At 37.3% G+C, this 20,080-nt stretch overlaps 2 protein-coding genes across 2 annotated transcripts; one reads left to right on the forward strand and one right to left on the reverse strand.

The window, feature by feature from the left end:
* The first annotated feature begins 7,502 nt into the window (after positions 1-7,502).
* LOC137714869 (protein NETWORKED 1D) lies at positions 7,503-14,977 on the forward strand. The gene is made up of 5 exons (XM_068454024.2): positions 7,503-7,798; positions 8,137-8,208; positions 8,331-8,614; positions 9,145-13,373; positions 13,617-14,977. Exons 3-5 carry the CDS (start codon positions 8,512-8,514, stop codon positions 14,664-14,666), a joined length of 5,382 nt encoding a protein of 1,793 aa, XP_068310125.2. The 5' UTR covers positions 7,503-7,798; positions 8,137-8,208; positions 8,331-8,511; the 3' UTR covers positions 14,667-14,977.
* On the reverse strand, positions 14,950-18,898 carry LOC137714870 (protein ANTAGONIST OF LIKE HETEROCHROMATIN PROTEIN 1-like). The gene is made up of 2 exons (XM_068454026.2): positions 17,366-18,898; positions 14,950-16,468 (listed from the first exon to the last, which is right to left on the reverse strand). Exons 1-2 carry the CDS (start codon positions 17,508-17,510, stop codon positions 15,414-15,416), a joined length of 1,200 nt encoding a protein of 399 aa, XP_068310127.2. The 5' UTR covers positions 17,511-18,898; the 3' UTR covers positions 14,950-15,413.
* Positions 18,899-20,080: the final 1,182 nt, after the last annotated feature.

The following is a 20,080-nucleotide window of genomic DNA, read 5'->3' on the forward strand; positions in this document are numbered from 1 at the left end:
CATTTTTTAGTTGTTGAGGATAATTCAGTGCGTGGGATGGGATGGGTTTGGGCTGCATTGGGCTAGTTGCGTATTAATTTGGGGCTTCATTAGGCTTCTAGAAACAAGTTTTTGCTCTTTCTGACAAATAGTCGTATGTGTACTTAGAATTCAGAACCTCATCCAACAAAATGAAGATTCAAGCAATACTAGGAATCAGAACCTCATCTAAAATGATATGACTAGATAGGTAATGAATTAAGATATCCTTATCTGGTCAGATCATTTTAGAACAAGCGGACCATTTATGATGAAGAAGATGGTCGTTTTATTTTTATTAGGCCTTTCACAGTCTGAAAAAATGAGTGTGCTACCAATAATATAAGAATTAAATTTCTATAATGGGCTGAAAAAGTTTTGTGAGAGTGATTCTTAGTTTTGAGTTCAATATAATTTGTTTTTTTTTTAACAAACAATATTATCTAAACTAAGAGGGGTGGGGGAGTGGGCTAAGCATCACAATGTGCTATCAATAATCTGATTCAAATTCGCCTGCCTTTGGCGAAAATCGAACCTAAAACCTCTTAATTTATTGAACTAATGAATATGATACATATACAACAAATGACAAGAGCGAGAAAAGAGGTAACCAATCATAAAATAGAGAAAATGAAAAAGTAGACAAGTTCCACACTAATATACAAAACTCACCTGTCAAACGCACACAACTATGGCAATGGCGTAATATGAATCAAAGTTTCGGTGCTTGATTCTTATATATAGATATCACGCTCACGTAACCATTGTAAAATGCCTAGTTGATAGGGTGTTGAGTTTTTACCCATGCTTCCCAGGTTCAAAACTCCCTTTGTTCTAAATTATTGTGATAGTCTCGAATTCTTCCCTCTCTTCTTAATAATAATAAACTTTAAAAAAAAATTTACCCATGCCTCTCAGGTTCAAAACTCCTTTTGTTCTAAATTATTGTGATAGTCTCGAATTCTTCCCTCTCTTCTTAATAATAATAAATTTAAAAAAAAAAATTTACCCATGCCTCCTAGGTTCAAAACTCCCTTTGTTCTAAATTATTGTGATAATCTCGAATTCTTCCCTCTCTTCTTAATAATAATAAATTTAAAATAAAATACTTACACATTATACACAAATCAATGATTTGATATAGGATGGAACATTTATAAGAATATTAATAATAGTGGGTCAATTAACTTTTTCTATTGAGCAAAATAACAAAGGTTTGATTGATCAAGAAATGACAAAATGCAAGGACTAGCTATCGTCCCAACATGCAACAACCTTAGCTATTATTTCTCATGGAAATCGATCGTTTCTGTGTCATCTATCAAAGCTTGTGATTAAGATGGAGCACATGCATCATCACCAGCCTCACACTTGTCCGCACTTTTACCTAACACCATCATGCCCTTCGCAACTATATGATAAAAGCAATTTAGAATCTATAACATGTTGCATTGCTGGTTAATTACCAATCCATATATAGATATAGATATATATATATATATATATATATATATTATATACATCTATCTTGAATTTCCTTCGTCACAACATTTTTGAGAAATGCTGTAAAACAACCAAAATTCTATTTTAAAAGTTATATTTAAATAAAAACTTTAATAGATGTTGTAAAAGAATCTCTATTATAGCAAAATGAATAATCACTCTTTAAATTTATAGTGCAACTATTCACTTGCTAAATATTAGAAAAATAATAAAACTCAAGGGTGTACCCTTGAGCCAAGAAGAGAAGGTTGTTCTAGAAATTGAGTGGGTTGAGTTTGAAGTGTTAATGATAAAATATTCAAGGTTTGTTAAATTACAGAGTGTTAATGAAGATAAATAGTTAAATTGATTAGCTAAAATAGTTTTTTTAACACTATTCATTTGTTAGGTTAACAAAAATTTAGATTTTCTCTTGAAGATGCTCTTAATGTGTATATATACTTTCAAAAGGGCCCATTTAGCGCTCACTTATTGATTTGTCTTAATAATGTGATATTGTTGCTAAGCAGTATAATTTAGTTGTTAGATACTTTTTGTTACGTCTAAGTGAAAAATCTTAATTTTAATTTTGTGAATAATGAGTGTGACATCAAAATGTTAAAATAATGATGTTAAAGTAAAAAGTGGAGTACTTCCCATGTAGGGTATGGTGTGGGTACGGTTTCGTTTTGGTGGCTGTAAAAGTTTGCACTTTGCATGTAGGCTTGACGCTACATTTGTCTTCCGGTCAGCCCCAGAAGCTCCCAATCACATAGCGCATCTTGCTTGCTTTTTCTCATACACTTCGTTCAGCCTATTCTTTACAAAGAATTTTGCTAGGAATAATCTCATATATAAGTAAGTTTAGTCTTAATGTGTATCAACGGCTGACAGTTATTCACTAATACATAGGTAACTAATCTAAACATTAATCATACTTAATCTTTATCTTTGCATCAATATCTTAGAATCGCTTACTAATTACATGCATTAACCGCTGACAGTCACTTACTAAAATATAGACGTCTAATTTAACATAATTCTTCTTCTTCTTCTTCTTCTTCAAAACTACGCTTATTTCTTTTTGCATGCATTAACGGCCAGAACTCACGACAATTCGCTAACTAACTCATAGGTGCTCTCCAAAAGCATTATCGATCGATCTTATTCATATCATTATCTCATTCTTCTTGTAGTAATTATATGATATCCTAGAGACATATAGAGGGTGTGTGTACATGCATAACTGAAGCTTTGATTTGTAGGGTTTTGCTTCCATAAAAGTTTTGTGCAACCAACGTGGCTTGGTGACTTTGTTTCAAGTCATCAATTGCTTTTGCTCACAAAAAAAGCGGATCAAAATTTCTGGAAAAAGCAAAGTCCCATTGCGTTTGCCAGATTTCTATATCCCTAGCTATTGTTTAACTTGCAAGAAGAGACTCATGCTCTGAGTTACACTCCAATTCCAACAATGCATGGTGACCCTAACGTAGAAAACACCCTCTCTCTCTCTCTCTCTCTCTCTCTCTCTCTCTCTCTCTCTCTCTCTCTCTCTCTCTCTCTCTCACATCAATTTAAACCTTCATTCTTGACTATCCTTTTAAATTAGATAAATCCTTTTAATTAGTATTTGATTGTTATCTAACGGTCAAAGCCTTCAAGGCTTGTTTTTGGTGTGGCCTCTTTTGGGGGGCTGCTAATTCTGGACACCTTTTTTGAATCATTTATAATAATCCATTATCCCTTTTTGAAAATAATTCATTTAAAAATATCCCTTTCGGCACAAGAGTCTAAACAATATCACTTCCCACTAATTTAGACTTTGAAAACCCTAGCTACCAACAAGAATACATGATAATCAAACCTAAATTTGAAAACCCTAGCTACCAACAAGAATACATGATGATCAAACCTAAATTTGATCCCTTTTCTAATCTCTTCGTTTCTGCCAATTTTGCATAACTTGTAAATAATTCTATGTTCATAAGGCAACAAACTACATAGTCATGGTAACCATCTCTATTTTGATTGATGCATCTTTATTCTCGGAATTTAGGTTAATAAAACATTATCAATTTTACGGAAAGAGTTGAACTCTCATTTCTCTCTCTCTCTCTCTCTCTCTCTCTCTCTCTCTGAATGAAAACATGAGTTTTGTTTTCGATAGTCCAGCTTACCAAATCTTCACTGTTTGATTTTTTTTGAGTCAAATTTTCACCTTTGATTCTCAAACCTGCTTAATAATTCTGGACTATGAAAGAAAAATTGGAAAACATGTATGAAAGGAAAAAAAAAGTTCGAGAAAAGTAGATTAATTCTGCTAATGGAGGCATATGCATATCAATTATAACTATTGATGGGTGGACAACTACTTTTTCAGGTTCCTTAACTAGTGTTATGATTAAACCACGCTTGAGCTCTAACACTCTGAGAGTTTGATAAAATTTTATAGAAACAAATAAATTAATTTATAACCTTGTTTCAACTTCATATATGAACTATCTGAGAGTTACATGCAAAACCAGTTGGTAATTACAAGCGATAATATTAGTATTTAAGTTACACTAAAGAATGTACAAAGATTTGAATTTGAGACGAAGTAAGTTAAACTCGATTGTAGTGCTCCTAGTTGTACTCGTTATTTTTCTCTTTAATCTTATTTTTTGGTAGAAAAAAAAAAGTTAAAAAAAAATTATTTACTAAAATAATCAACTACTTGCAAATACTTGATAAATTTCTTACCAACTCTAGCATTGTTGTTTCATAAGGGGCCATACATTTATAGAACCAATGAAATTAAAAAGTGGGTCAATTATTTGTTAATCATTTCACATCTTATGTGTTTCTCAGCATCTAAACCATTTAAAATATGATTAGGAGACGTGTTAAAAACGTAGTGTTTCCTACTAGCGTCCTATTTATTTGTGTATCTTAGATGTAATGTTTGGCATGCAACACAATGTCACTCTCTCAGTACTTATAAGGATAGAGGGTGTGGACATAACTAGAATTGACAATTAAAATTAATACCATCTTTTGGTCATTCTCTTTTACTAATCAATTTTCACACTTACTATCACTGGACTAACCCAATGATTTACGTAATATCACTTTTCTTATCCTCACTAATGCATACAAAACAAATCAACTATGTTACAACAGAACTGTTATTCATTTACCATAAACATATCAGCTCGTTTGTGAGTGCTTGTAAAATAACTGAAATTGTTGTTGGTGAAATTGATTTTAGGTTCCAAAAGCACTTCAAGTGTTTTTATTTTTATTTTTATTTTTATTATTTTTTTTTTTTTATGTAATAAGCACCGGGTATATGCTTCTTATAGGAAGCACTTCAAGTGTTTTTCCAAGATCCAGTTGGATTTTTACTAAGGGTTGATTTCAAAAACATTTTCAGTCATTTTAAAAGCATTTCCACGTGAGTCTTATGTATCGTTTTTAAAATAATATAAGTTAGTAAGAGTTAATAGGTTTTTTTTTACAAATGATCCCTTATGTTTTGTCAACTCATTAGTTTGGTCCTTGATGTTCTAAACTCATCAATTTCATTTTCATCGTTCATCTCTTGCTTTGGTCAGTTCTTGTCGCCTAACTGCGTCGACTCATTAGTTTAGTCCTTTATGTTCCAAACTCATTAATCTACATGGCATCATTTAATTGACTTTGTGGACCCTATATGACTGCCACATCAGCACACTAATAATGGATTATTAACGAAGGTGGACAACAAAGACAATATTAATGACCAAAGCAAGAGATGAGAAACGAAATTGATGAGTTTGAAACATAAAGAACAAAACTATGAGTTGACATAACATAAAAAACCATTCGCGATAATAATCTGAGTTTATTGTAGTTCGAAGTTCAATGCCTAGTAGAGTTGCTATAAAAATGAAGAATAAGGATCCTCTCCGGATCCTCTTTGTGAGGATTCAGAGAATCCGCGTATTTTGTCAGTTCATCGTACGTCGTGCGGTCAGAAAGTATTTTAAATTTTATTATTTAAATTGAACATAAACAGTTTTAAAAAAAAAACTAACGACATGATATATAATGAACGGATACAATTTATGAATCTTCGAAATCCTCACAACGACGATCCGAATTCCAAAATGAAATGTTGGGGTGTATTCTTCATGAAATACACATGGTCCTCCAATCAGAAAAAAGAACAAAAAATACACGCTGTCCATTATATGGCGAATATTAATAGTCCGTGACGAATGACGACCGTCCTACCTTTGCTGCCGCACCGCCCTCCTTTTGACACTGTCGTTTCTGCCAAGTACTAGAAAGATTCTCGTCTCCTTTCCCTGACTATTTACCATAATGCCCTTTCATTTTGTTTACAAAATATTTTCTTAATCAAAATTATTACTGTTTAGAAATTAGAAACCATAAATAAATCAACGGCTAACTTACCCAAAAATAAAAAATAAAAAAAAATAACGGCTAGTAAGTCCGTTTGTGGAGAGATTTAATCATTTAAAGATGAAAAATATGTGTATCATATTAGATTCTATATAAGCACCTATGCATTTATTTAAGGCAGATTTGTTTTTCCAAATATGCAAGGAAAAACAATAATGCATATGCACCTTCGTGCATGTTCAATCTCTAATGTTCCCTCATTTTCACTCACATTTAACAATTTAACGTACCAATGTTATCATTTGTAAAAGAAAAACTACAATATATGATCTTAATAATACTAGAATTCCAACTTGTGTCTTGAGTTTGACAAAAAAAGTTGGGAGTGAGCTAAAAGTTGGAAGTTCAAGCATGGAAATCCATTTTTTTACGTTGTTTGGCAACTTTTACTCTAAAAATTAGAAATTGACGCGCATAATAATTTACTAGAATGAAATGATCAAATTTTTGAATTTGATAACCTTAAAGTAGTCATATATTCTCCAAATCCCACCGCACGTAAAGATAATGCAATAGCCTCATTAAGCAAATAAAATTGTATTTATGCCGTTTAAAGTCAGCAGATTCGGTTAAAAAAAAACAATAATGGTTAATTTATGGAAATTACTTTGGTCTAAAATTTATATTGCTTATTAGACAACTTATTTGCCACATAGTATATAATATGAAATAAGGATGATATGCATGGTCACATCCAACCATCCTTTTGTCTTTGTCTACAATTTTTAATACCTCATAGCCATATCTAAAATCCCTTTTCTAATCAAGGAGACAACTAAGATGTGTGTGATAGAAGCAAAAGAACAATGAAATAATAAAATAAATATGGAAGCCTCATGATAATTTGTCAACAGAATCCTCTCCGGATTTTCTTTGTGAGGATCTTGAAAATTTGTAAATCGTGTTTATTCATTGTATATTGTGCGGTCAGTTTTTTTCAAGTACTGTTTGTCTTCAATTTTAAATAAACAAAATTAAAATGATTTATAACCGCACGATGTATGATGAATGAACACAATTCACGGATTCTTAGGATCCTCACATGGAGGATCTGGAGAGCATTCGGATTCAATAATTTGGTAAAGAAATACTAAAAAGACTCTTTTAAAAGCAAGATTCTTTATAGATCTCTGTTAATTCATGTTTTTTGCATGATTATTTATAATATTGGCATAATTAACGTTAAATTGTTAGATAACAGAAAATTCATAAAAAATTACACTTGAAGAGAATCTCCTTAACATTCTCATGTTGGTAACACCGTCTTAAAAACATGCACAAAATCATAGTCAAACATCAACAAACCCCAGGAAAAAAAAAGCATTTTTGATTTTGTAATTGCAAGGGTATTTTAGTCGTTTCACCCGCTCTCAGTCATTCTCTTGAGAATGAGTGGGTTTTGTGGGGTTTTACTATCAGAAAAAGAATCGCATATAATGATTTTTCCAAAATCAAAGTGAAAAAATCCAACAAAAAAACCGAAATTGGAAACAAAAATCCGAAAAATAATGGATTAGAAAAGCATTAACTTTAGCTTTTACCGTTTGTTATGCAGTCGCTGTTTTTATTGTTTCCGGCCTCTCCACCAACCTTTATCTTTGTTTTACTTCCTCTTTAAACAGTAGAAAAACCACAGCATAAAAGGCAAAAGCAGGACGCAGTGAGAGAGAAAACAGAGGAAGCAATTTCTGAGACGGAGACGTAGCGGTCTAACAACCATGGGGTGAGAAAAGAGTAAAGCAAAAGCAGCTGGTACGGGAAGTGCTTTTTTTCGCTGCTGCTGTTTCTATTCACAAACGCTGATTAAGGAAGAAGAGAAGTTGTTTTGATTGATCGTTTTTGCTTCTGGGTAATTTTGTTTGATCCTGTTTTTTTGCCTGCTGAGAAAATCATGCCATTGTGTGTATCTTCATGTAAGAATGCGTTTTGTGGTTGATTTGGGCTTGATCCTCCTACCATGACTTTGTTTAACAAAATTTTCAATTTTTGGTTTCTGGGTAATTAAAAGTTTGATCCTTTTGTTTTTCTGTAATTATTTTCTAAGGAATTGGTTTGGTTTTTAATTGTCATGGATGATCACTGTAGTTTTTTTTGCTTCAAAGTTTGGTGATTCTATTAAGCTTGTGAATTTGTTGATTTTTTTTACTAAATTCTGACCTTCTGTCTTTTGGGTTTGTCTTTGATCAGGTATTTTTGTAGAAAATTATTTCATATCAGTCAATTTAGCATGTGATTTCGGACCGGAGTTTTACTGATCAGGTAATTGCTTGCTTTTTGTGATCTTTCTTGTTTATTACATGTTCTTGACAATCTGATCTCACCCACCATGTTGTTTTATATTCTAATTAATCTGGTTTTTAATTGTGGATTTTGGTGATTAGGCGTGATCGTGTGAGAAGTTGAGAGTATACGAAGCTTCATCCCGAATTACTGAATTCTGATGGTTTAGAGCCTAGTTATCAGGCCCCTTGTTGAGTTTATTCATCTTGGTTTCGGTTTTTATTCGTTTGTGGATCGGAAACAAAATCAGTATCGAAGGTGGTGCTGTTATTGGCCAGAGTTATGGCTACTGCGTCGCAGGCAGACTCTAGACGCAAGTATTCTTGGTGGTGGGACAGCCACATAAGCCCGAAGAATTCAAGATGGCTTCAGGAAAATCTTACAGGTATACATTATATAACTGGTTTGGTTTGCTGTGTTTCTCATATATGTGGAGTGAAGCAATGCTCTCGCACCGGACATCATAAGTTTTTTTTATCATGTCAACTGCATTGCATATTGTGACATGATTTTTACTTCTTCCTATCAAGAAATGTTCATAATGAATAACGAAGTCTCTTTTCCTAAACTGTTACATCATCAAATATGGATTATTGGATGGCTAAGAAGTGGAACTCGGACCTTATTTAAGTTAGTTTGAATAGTGTAAATATGTATGTTGGTAAATTCCCAATTTCTGTTGTTGACTGCTCGATGAGACGTCAGTGTGGTAGTACCGGGCTTGTAAACTGCAGTGATCCTGATTTGTTAACAAGATGATCACAATACTCGCAGTTTGATTTCATGCATCTTTCCAGTTGATATTTTATCTTTTCGATTTTCTGTTCATAACAGCAATATTGTTCTCTCTCCCTCCTCCTCTCTTCTATGTATTAGATGCATACAAAGTTAATTATGTTTTAACTTCTTGAACAGATATGGATGCCAAAGTCAAACACATGATCAAGCTCATTGAATTGGATGCCGATTCCTTTGCTAGGAGGGCAGAGATGTACTATAAACAGCGCCCAGAATTAATGAAATTGGTAGAAGAGTTCTATCGAGCATACCGTGCATTAGCTGAGAGATATGATCATGCAACTGGGGCACTGCGCCAGGCTCATCGAACCATGGCAGAAGCATTTCCCAACCAAGTTCCCTTTGCAATGGGAGATGATTCACCTGCAGGTTCCTCTGCTAGTGAGGCTGATCCCCGTACACCTGAGATGCCACACCCAATGCGGGCATTCTTAGACCTTGATGAATTGCAAAAAGATGCTCCGGGAATCTCCTCATCCCATTTCCTCAGTGTCAAAAAGAATGGAGCTTACACCAATGAATCTGACTCTGGAACAAGCAGAACGGGCTTGAAACAGCTGAACGATCTATTTGGGTCTGGAGAAGGAAGGGCGAAAAAAGGCCTCAATTTTCATGATGAAGAAGAAAAAGACCGTAGGCAGGACAATGAGACCCATAACATCAAGGCTCAATCATTGTCCGAGTCTGATCGACTGGGTAAAGCAGAGACAGAAATTTCAAACTTGAAGGAGGCCCTTGCTAAATTAGAAGCCGAAAAGGAAGCTGGCCTACTTCAGTACCAACAGTGTTTAGAGAGGTTAAATAATCTGGAGTCTGAAGTCGCTCGTGCACATGAGGATTCCAGGGAACTGAACGAGCGAGCCAGTAAAGCTGAAGCTGAAGTTCAAGCTTCGCAGGAAGCACTTGCTAAATTAGAGTCTGAAAGGGATGCTAGCCTTCTGCAGTATCAGCAGTGTATGGAGAAAATCACTAATCTGGAGGACGGTATCTCTTGTGCCCAAAAGGATGCTGCAGAGCTCAATGATCGTGCGAGTAAAGTTGAAACTGAAGCTGGAACTCTAAAGCAAGATCTTTCAAAGGTCGTAGCTGAGAAAGAAGCTGCACTTGCACAATATCAACAATGTCTAGAAATGATATCAAATCTGGAGGAAAAAATACTGCATATTGAGGAGGATACAAGAAGAATTAATGAGCGAGCTGTTAAAGCCGAAGATGAAGTTGAAACCTTGAAGCAAGCAATTGCCAAGTTAAACGAAGAGAAGGAAGCTGCTGCTCTCCAGTACCAGCAGTGCTTGAAAACCATATCTACTCTGGAGCATAAGATAGCTAGTGCCCAAGAGGAGGCCCAACGGCTACACTCTGAAATAGATGATGGGATTGCAAAGTTAAGGGGTTCTGAAGAAAAGTGTATTCTACTGGCACAATCAAATCAGACGCTCCAATCTGAGTTGGAGTCTTTGGTGCAGAAAATGGAATCTCAGGGTGAAGAACTGATTGAGAAGCAGATCGAGTTGGGCAGACTCTGGACTTCCATACGAGAAGAGCGTTTGCGATTCATGGAGGCTGAAACTGCTTTCCAGACACTGCAGCATTTGCATTCTCAATCCCAGGAGGAACTTAGATCTATGTATTCTGAACTTCACAATGGAGCTTTAATTATGAAGGACTTGGAAACGCGTAATCAGGTTTTGGAGGACGAAGTCCAGAATTCGAAGGAGGAAAACAAGAGGCTGAGTGAGCTCAATCTGTCTTCATCCATGTCAATAAAAAATCTGCAAGATGAGATCTTAATCTTGAGGGAGACAATTAGAAAACTTGAAGAGGAACTCGGACTCCGAGTAGACCAAAGAAATGCTCTCCAGCAAGAGATATATTGCCTGAAAGAGGAACTCAATGGCTTGAACAAGAAACACCAAGTTATGCTAGAGCAGGTAGACTCAGTTGGCTTGAATCCAGAGTGCCTTGCGTCATCTGTGAAGGAACTGCAGGGTGAAAAATCACAGCTAGAACAGATGTGTGAGGCTGATAGAAGTGAGAAAGCGGCACTGTTAGAAAAGTTGGAAATCATGCAGAAACTTATGGAGAAAAATGTTCTTTTGGAGAGTTCCCTTTCTGATTTGAACCTTGAGTTAGAAGGTGTTAGAGGGAAGGTAAAGGAGTTGGAAGAATCATGTCAATCTCATCTGGAAGAAAAAGGTACAATTGCTGCTGAAAATGCCGCCCTACTTTCCCAGTTACAAAGTATGACCGAGAACTTGAAGAAATCATCGGAGAATAACAAAATTTTGGAGAATTCCCTTTGTGATGCAAATGCTGAACTTGAAGGCTTGAGGGTAATATCAAAGAGCTTAGAAGAGTCCTGTCTATTGCTTAATAACGAGAAGTCTGGTCTGACCAAGGAGAGAGAAAATGTAGTTTCTGAGTTGGGCGCTACTCAGCAAAGACTGGTAGGTCTGGAAAAAGGATATACAGAAGTAGAAGAGAAACTCTCTGCTCTTGAGAAAGAGAGAGAATCTGCACTTCGTAAAGTGGAAGAGCTACATGTTTTCTTAGATTCTGAGAAACAAAAACATGCCAGTTTTGTTCAGTTGAGTGAAACCCAGATGGCTGGTATGGGATTGCAGATCTCTCGTCTCCAAGCAGAAGGCATGTGCATGAAGAAAGAATATGAAGTGGAACAAGACAAAGCTGTGAACGCGCAGATTGAAATCTTTGTCTTGCAGAAATGCATAAAAGATCTGGAAGAAAAGATCTTGTCCCTCCTGGTTGAGCGTCAAAAGCTGTTGGAGGCATCCAAAATGTCAGAGAAACAGATTTCTGACCTAGAGCATGGAAATCTTGAGAAACAGGTGGAGATTAAATCTTTTCTTTTGCAAACGAAAGTACTGAGAATGGGGCTGTATCAGGTGTTGAAGACTCTTGACGTGGAGGCAAACCTCAGTTGTGCAGGAGAGGTTGAGCAAGACGAAACACTTCTTAACAACATTCTTTTCAAACTTCAAGAGACACAAAATTCTCTCTCTGAAACTTGTGATCAAAATCAGCAGTTGGTTATTGAGAAGTCAGTTCTCATAGAAATGATTGACCAACTAAAACTAGAGGCAGCAAATCTTATGAGAGAAAGAAACACCCTGGACGGAGAGTTCAAGAATCAGTCTGAGAAGCTTGTGGTGTTACAGAGTGGGGCCCAAAGACTTGAGGAGAATAATGAAGAATTGAAGTTGAAAGTAGAGGAGGGAGACCACAGAGAGCAAGTGTTGAGGACTGAAATAGATGATCTGCATGAGCAGTTCTTGGACTTGCAAAGTGCATACAACGATGTATTGGAAGAGAATGGCAAGATGCTTGTAGAGAAAGGAGCTTTGACAAAGATGGTATCGAATTTGTGGGAAGAGAATCGTGACCTCGAAGAGGAGAAATGTGTCATGTTTGGTGAAACGATATATCACAATAACTTTTCACTTGTTCTCAAAGATTTTATTTCAAGAAAGCTGCTGGAACTAGAAGAGCTCACTGACTATTTAGATAAACTTCATCTTGGAAAGAATGACCTGGAAGATAAGGTAAGGATATTGGAGGGGAAATTAGAAGATACACGGATGGACAACTTACAGCTCAAGGAGTCATTGAATAAGTCCGAGAATGAGCTGGAGTTGGTTAAATCTGTTAATGATCAATTGAATGGTGAAATTGCAAATGCAAAGGATGCGTTGTACCATAAAGAAAATGAGCTTTTGGAAATACATCAGGCCATCAGTGTGCTACAGAATGAGAGGCAAGAGTTGCATGCGTTAGTGGAGGACATGAATGGTAAGTATGGTGAGGCTAAGGTGGCACTACAAGATCAAGAGAAGCAAATTCTCAAACTCTCTGCAGACAATGAACTTCGTATCAAAGAGACTGGCAACCTTTGTGTAGTGAATCAGGAGTTGGAGTCAGAAGTGCAGAAAATGCAGCAAAAAGCTGAAAAAACTAAAATCAAAGAGGAAGGTTTGATCAATGAACTGCAAAAGGAAAGACAAGAGATAGAAATGTGGTTGTTTCAGGCTGCCACATTATTTGGCGAACTGCAGAGTTCCAACATTCGTGAAACATTGTTTGAAGGAAAGATTCGCGAGCTCATTGAAGCATGTCAGATCCTCGAAGACGGAAGCAATTCCAGAGGCATCGAGAACAAAATTTTGAAAGAAAGAGTTTGCGCATTGGAAGACGAAAATGGAGGGCTACAAGCTCAGTTGGCTGCATATATTCCAGCTGTCATCTCTTTGAAGGAGTGTATAACATCGCTTGAGAAGCATATACTTGCAGACACCGGTTCTCATAAACTTGACGCTGAAGAATCAAAGGTAACTTTTCATGTCCATTTACATATTACCTATGGAAATTGAAAGTTTCAATTGTCACGAGCCATTATTTGAACTCATGCTTTATCATCAACATTCATGGTTTATCTCTGGCAAGTTTTACGGAAAGTAAGCCGGTTTCTGTCTAAAGACATGGATTGTTCAGCTTAAGACATGATGACTTTGTTTTATAGTTCAATGGTGGATATCATTTGAAATAACATATTTGTATCCCACTTTATCCAGGATGCCCTTCTGCATGCTGAAAGCTCTCAAAGGGATGGAGATCAAACAGCCACAGTATCAGATGGTGTTTTGGACTTGCAGGATTTACAAAGAAGAATTGAAGCTATTGAAAGGGCAGTGGTGGAAAAGGAAGGTCATGTTCCTGCAAATCAGGTTCGTGACACTGTGAAGAAGCGTGAAATATCTGGATCAGGGAATGAAGTTCTGACAAAAGACATCGTTCTTGATCAGATATCGGAGTGTTCATCCTATGGGATAAGCAGAAGAGAAACCATAGAGCCTGATGCTCAGATGCTTGAGTTGTGGGAGACCAGTGACCAGGATGGCAGCATTGATTTGAGGGTTGGCAACTCCCAGAAGGTGGCCACTGTACCCGCTGACCAGAGTCAGATGGAGGCAGGAAAGGAGCACAATAAAGGACATCCCTCTTCTGAATCATTGGTTGAGAAAGAATTGGGTATTAACAAATTAGAGCTCTCTAGGAGATTTACACAGCCCCGTCAAGAAGGGAACAAGAGAAGCATCCTAGAAAGACTTGATTCCGATGTGCAAAAGTTGACAAACCTTCAAATTACTGTGGAAGACCTGAAGACAAAGGTGGAGATTACTGAGAAGAGCAAAAAGGGCAATAATGTGGAACTTGATAGCGTAAAGGGGCAGCTGGAAGAAGCCAAAGAGGCCATTACGAAGTTGTTTGATGCCAATCAAATGTTGATGAAGAGTGTTGAAGATGATCCTCCGTCCTCTGCTGGATCTTCTGGGGAAGTACCAGATGAAAGTGGGAGCGTGAGAAGGAGGAGACTTTCTGAACAAGCAAAAAGAGGGTCGGAAAACATTGGGCGGTTGCAGTTGCAGGTTCAGAAACTGCAGTTTCTTCTTCTGAAAATCGATGGCGAAAAAGACAGCAAAGGATCAGCTAGAATCATTGAGCGGAAGAAAAGCGTTCTTCTACGTGACTACCTCTATGGCGTGGGAAAACCTGTCAACCAAGGGAAACGGAAGAAATCGCCCTTCTGTGCATGCATACAGCCCCCAACCAAGGGAGATTAAAGCAATGAAATTTCATTAGTTTACAGTAAAATGATGAGGCACTAGTTTTGCCTCATTGTCCATAAGTTTTTTTTACTTTTTAGAGCTCTACTTGTTTTGCCATATTTTAGAGAGAGAGAGAGAGACGGAGAGAGAGTATTGGGTCTTGGATTAGTTTTGAGATCCTGCTGTACATTTCAGGCCCCATCTTCTATTCAAAGGAAACCCACTCTGATGGGGTTTGCTTTTTTTTTTTTCTCCATGTTTTTTTCTTTCTTCTTTTACATAAAGAGAACTAGCAGAGTATGAAAATAAAATCTTTTATTGAATCCTGTTGTTCGGTGTATACATTCTTTCTGCGTTACAAGTTCTTGTATAGATTCTAACATTCTCCAGAATCTGGCGAGATCCTTACATGTAACTGGGAGAGTATCCCCCTCGGCTTGTACCACTCGTCACATGAATTGTTACACCACAGGGTTAGAGGAATATATGCTTGGTTTCACTCGAATTTTGTCTGCGGCTCTACATGTTACTTGCAGTCTATAGTACAAACCCTAATACATGCTCAAGGAAAAAGGATCAAAGTGACAGCAGAAACAAGCTTTTCCTGACAAACAATGACACTGAAAAACCAGGCAAGAACAGATTCTGTAAGCCTAAACGCTTTAGTTGCTCCTTGAAAGGTACCTATAGGCAGCACCTGTTCGATGGAGGCTATAAGCTTCCAACTTGAACTCATCTAGACCAGACTTGGTTGAATAAGATTCAAATTGGTGTAGCAGTCTGCTTGCCGTGCTCCCGGTGTTTGATCAAGTTATCCCTCGATGTCCTCCCCAATGGATCAACTTGCTTGCAGCACTGTTCTCCATATCCTGAGTCATGATGGCCGGATAAAGCAATATCCGGGTCCAATATATCTCTACTGTCGATGATTATATTGTGAAGCAAACAACATACCAAGATAATGCTTGGAAGTTTTTGCTTGTCAGGTCTCCACATAACCTTGCTGAGGATTCTCCAAGTGCCCTTCAACTGTGAGAATGCCCTTACTGCAAGTGACCTTGCAGCCTCATGCATGGCGTTAAAAGCAGAAACGGAAGGCAGAAGGCCATTGCTTTCAAAAGTAGTTATGAGCCAAGGAAGCAGAGGATAGCTAGCCCCGCCAACTAAGTACTCTCTAATCTCTACTCCTCCAGATAAACTTCTAACATCTCCATTCAAACGCTGTCCACCTTCACAGAGCTTGTAAAACCCAGAACACTTCAACAGTCTAGACGCAGTCATGCCCCCAGGCCAACCAGTCACAATATCAAGAAATCTCATCTCGTGGTCAACAATTCCCTGCAAAAGCATGCTGTAGTTTTCCTCCGAGTCACACCAATCATCTGATGTTTGAACCGTAGGTAGGGTCATAATGATGTGAGTACCATCTATGGCTCCACAGCAATTCGGCAATCCAAAGGATGCTTCAAATTCAGACTTAATCTCTTCCATTCTATTCGAATCAGGCCACTTGAGGTGGTGCTTCGCGCGCTCTTCCAATGCTTCAATGAATCTCCAAGTCACCTGAGAAACTGTGGACTGGCCGACCCCAAATGCAGCCCCCACTGAGACTTGAGACTCCCCGGATGCTAACCTTCTCATGGCGATTGCAACCTGTTTCTCAACACTGAGAAGCCTTCCTTCTATTTTGATGAGCCCTGATGGCGGCCTCGACACCAGGTCTTCTCTTACAAGTGAACAAATGTAATCGAAAGTCTTTTTCGAGACCCTGAAGAAAAACTTAAATCCTTCCTCCTCATCATTGGATACTGAAGAACCTACACACGTGAATTCATCGGAAATGCAGAATAAAGTTGTTATCTCGGACACTTCAAAACCAAAATCAACTCTTAAAAATCTTTACTAAAATAGAAATCAACAATTTCCCTACTCCAGATTCCAAACCAAAATCTCTATTTCCTGTCTAGCAATAAATTTACCACTGTACCACCCTCCTTTAAGACTGTCATATAAGTATTCAATAGCTAGTTCTCTTGTAACGGCCACCAGAAATTTACCACACTTGCATTTTTTGACAAGACGATATATATTCTAAACCACTCTAATTTATGCAGAAGTGGGCTAAAGCCCTTTAAGAATGTTTTTTTTTTTTTTTTTTTAGTACATCGATATTTTTTCACTAAGGGGAGCTAGTTTTCATGTAACGGCCACCAGAAATTACCACAACCACTTGCATTCTTTGACATGGCGATATATATTCCAAACTAGTCTAAATTTACGCAGATGTGGGCTAGAGCGGAATGTGCTCCCCTCATGCATTCAAGTTCGAATCCCCTTCCACACATCTTAGATTAGCATAAACTATAAAGTAGAATATCACTCGTATAAAAAAAAAAACTACTCTAATTTAAGGGAGGGGAATCCGAAGATAATTGGACTAACCCACATCTGCGTAACCAGGCGCATTTTCCGGCGCTGGTCTGAATTCTTACCATTTCAGTGATCAAATTCATGATGCTAGCTAACTTGAAAACCGCATTTTACAGATTTTGAGCTGTAATTATGAATAAATTTACGGACCTTAACATTCTAGAACAAATTTTGAATAAAACCCACATCATTATTTCTCTTGGAATGCAACATTTTCCAGTAAAAAAAAAACAGGAAATTAAGAGAGTAACTGAAGAGTGAGTGAGCTCAGTGGAAAGTAAAACCTGCTTGGGTTGAAGAATTCTTGTGCCAGAAACTATCCCACCAATCCGAATCCACGGCTTTCGCCTCAGCCGGAACCACCACGCTCTTGCTTTTCCTCAATTTCCTGTCTTTCTTGCTTTTCTTTGATTTCTTCGGAGGCGCCATGAAAGGTAAAGCTCTGATGGTCTCAGAAAAGAAGTGTTTGGATGGGAGGAAAGTGATTGAAAGTTAATAAATTGGAACTGTTTTCTTCAGCTCCAACACATGCGTTTCCGACATTTGATGACTGAACCGATTTCGAGCTGGTGGTGTTTCTCCATATCTCGGTAGGAACAGAACGGACACGAATGTTGGTGACCAAATGTCTGTGGGCTGGTTCGACTGTGGATGAAATTTGGACATTTAGTTGGTCTTGGGTTAAAGCCTAAAAACAAGCCCAATAAATTTCTAACCCAAAATTTTGGTGTGAAAAATACAGTGCATTATCGAGGCTTCATCGGCATGAATTGGCTAGGCTTTGAATTCTAGTTCATTGTTTAGTGCAACACTATGATGGACTGCAATGGACTTGATCCATTTTTTCCTCGATTTTCTTGTAAATAATCAGTTAAGGCTAACTTTAGACCAAATTTTCAGTTAAAATCCGAGATTCAGAAAAATCAAAGTACTCATGTTTCAAATTCGAAGTAAGGAGGGAGAAGAGGGAATTACCTTGAACAAAGAAGAGAAAGTTGCAAAAAAGAGGAAAAGCAAATGATGAAATCAGCGAAAGGGAAGCGCAGAGAGCTTGAACAAGAGAGAAGCTCGACTGGCTTTGTAACCCACCTCGAGCGAGAGGTATGATTCTTGTCTTATTTTGTACTCACATCCTGGACCCAAATCAATTCATGTTACATTTTAGCGCATTAAACATGGGTTAGGTTACAAGTCCAATTTAAATGAAAATGATTTTTCCTAACCAGCCCACCAAACAGACCAAAATAAACCAAAACCAATTGTCGTTAGGAACGAAGAAACATACGTACCAAAAAAAGCTAACGATTTCATGTGTTTCGTAGTTTAGAGTGGAAAAAGTTTGAACTGTACTTAGAAGCAGAAACCCTAGCAGTTAATTTGGTTTCCTTCCTGCAACGTCTGCATACTTCCAAAGCGACAATTGGAAAAGTCAAGATAAACGTAAATCCAATTGGAATGCAAAAACCAATTGTAACTGGGGAACATGGCAGCCTGAAAAAAGGTACGTTTAGTTTACTAGTATATAATGCTGCTGCTCCTCCCTCTGCCTGCATGCTACCATACTATTACTCACTTGCATTGTGATCTTCTATCTAGAGAGAGAAAGTGAGAGAGGGGAGAGAGAGAAGAGAGATGGCGAACAAGAATATACTTGTTAGCTTTTTGATTTTGTGCCTCGCTTCATCTCAGTTTTTTGATATTGGACACAGCCGACCCACCCCAGTATCAACTGCATCATCAGCCAAAACCACGCCCGTTGCCATGCCAACTTTGCCGCTCATGCCAATTATTCCGACGCCCCCCATCAGTGGTACACCAATAACACCCGCCACGCGCTCCATTGCTACGACACCCCCGGCCGTCACGATTACACCAGTGACGCCATCCACACCCTCCATCGTAACGCCACCCGCGCCCACCGCGGATACACCAGTGACGCCCGCTGATCGTCCGATTGCTAGCTCACTGCAGCCGGCTGCAGATAGCCCTGAGACGCCCCATGCTCCCTCTATTGCTCCGCCACCGTCACCAACTCCACCAGAGACTGATGCCTTGCCATACCCATATAACGACATATTGGACTACTCAAACAGCGCAGCTAAACTGAATATCAGTCACTCTCTTATTTATCCATTGATTATGTATCTGTTTCATCAACTACTTTTTTTATTACAGGGTTTTCTTTTTTCCTTTTTTTCTTTTTTTGAGGAAACTTTTTACTTTGTAAGCATAATAATAATCTATTTCTGAAGCCAACATGATCCTCTCCGGATCTTTTGATGAGGATTCTGAGAATTTGTGAATCGTGTTCGTTCATCGTACATCGTGTGATTTTTGTCAAGTATTGTTTATGTTTAATTTTAAATAAAAATATTTAAAGTAATTTCTGACATCACGATGTACAATAAACATATAAGATTAATGGATTTTCAGAATCCTCATAAAGAAGATCCGAGGAGAATCCGGAATAATTTTGAAGCTAGCTTGGCAACAATGTGATTAGAATAATTTTGAAGCTATGCAACAATGTGATGATCTTAGAATCATGCAACATTCTTGTAAAGTTGTAATTGAGCTTAATAGTTTTCTTTAATTTTTGTTGAGAGTGTAAATTAGACGTCTGAAAGTTAAGAATTAATATAGTAAATAAATAATAAAAAAACATATACAGAATCAGAACAAGGTGTAAGAGCTAGCTTTATTTGTATATTTAAACAGTTATGACACTCCAAACATGACACTATAAGTTAAAGGAAAGTGTTATTGGCACTTCAAAAATATTATTCTACATTCCTTACAAATGTATTTTTCTTTTCAAATATAGAAAGTTTGGAGTGTAGAATGATATTTTTGGAATGCCAATAACAATTCCCAAGTTAAAAATACTATAGATTGTACCTAGAGCTCACCTCTTCAAACAGAGTAGGATTATCTCTCATCCTATTACCATTCTCTTCCATCTCATCCTCTCACACTCTTCCTTTTGTCTTATTCTCTAT

Source organism: Pyrus communis, chromosome 3 (genome assembly GCF_041283825.1).
Source record: "Pyrus communis isolate YQ-2024b chromosome 3, ASM4128382v1, whole genome shotgun sequence".
Lineage (NCBI taxonomy): Eukaryota > Viridiplantae > Streptophyta > Magnoliopsida > Rosales > Rosaceae > Pyrus > Pyrus communis.

Bases quoted from the DNA above. Each gene is read 5' to 3' on its own strand.
- LOC137714869 (XM_068454024.2), top strand. From the start codon at position 8,512: ATGGCTACTGCGTCGCAGGCAGACTCTAGACGCAAGTATTCTTGGTGG. The intron at 8,615-9,144 runs GTATACATTATA...CTTCTTGAACAG, and splicing joins GCTTCAGGAAAATCTTACAG to ATATGGATGCCAAAGTCAAA. The intron at 13,374-13,616 runs GTAACTTTTCAT...CACTTTATCCAG, and splicing joins TTGACGCTGAAGAATCAAAG to GATGCCCTTCTGCATGCTGA.
- LOC137714870 (XM_068454026.2), bottom strand. From the start codon at position 17,510: ATGGCGCCTCCGAAGAAATCAAAGAAAAGCAAGAAAGACAGGAAATTG. The intron at 16,469-17,365 runs GTTTTACTTTCC...TCACGTGTGTAG, and splicing joins GAATTCTTCAACCCAAGCAG to GTTCTTCAGTATCCAATGAT.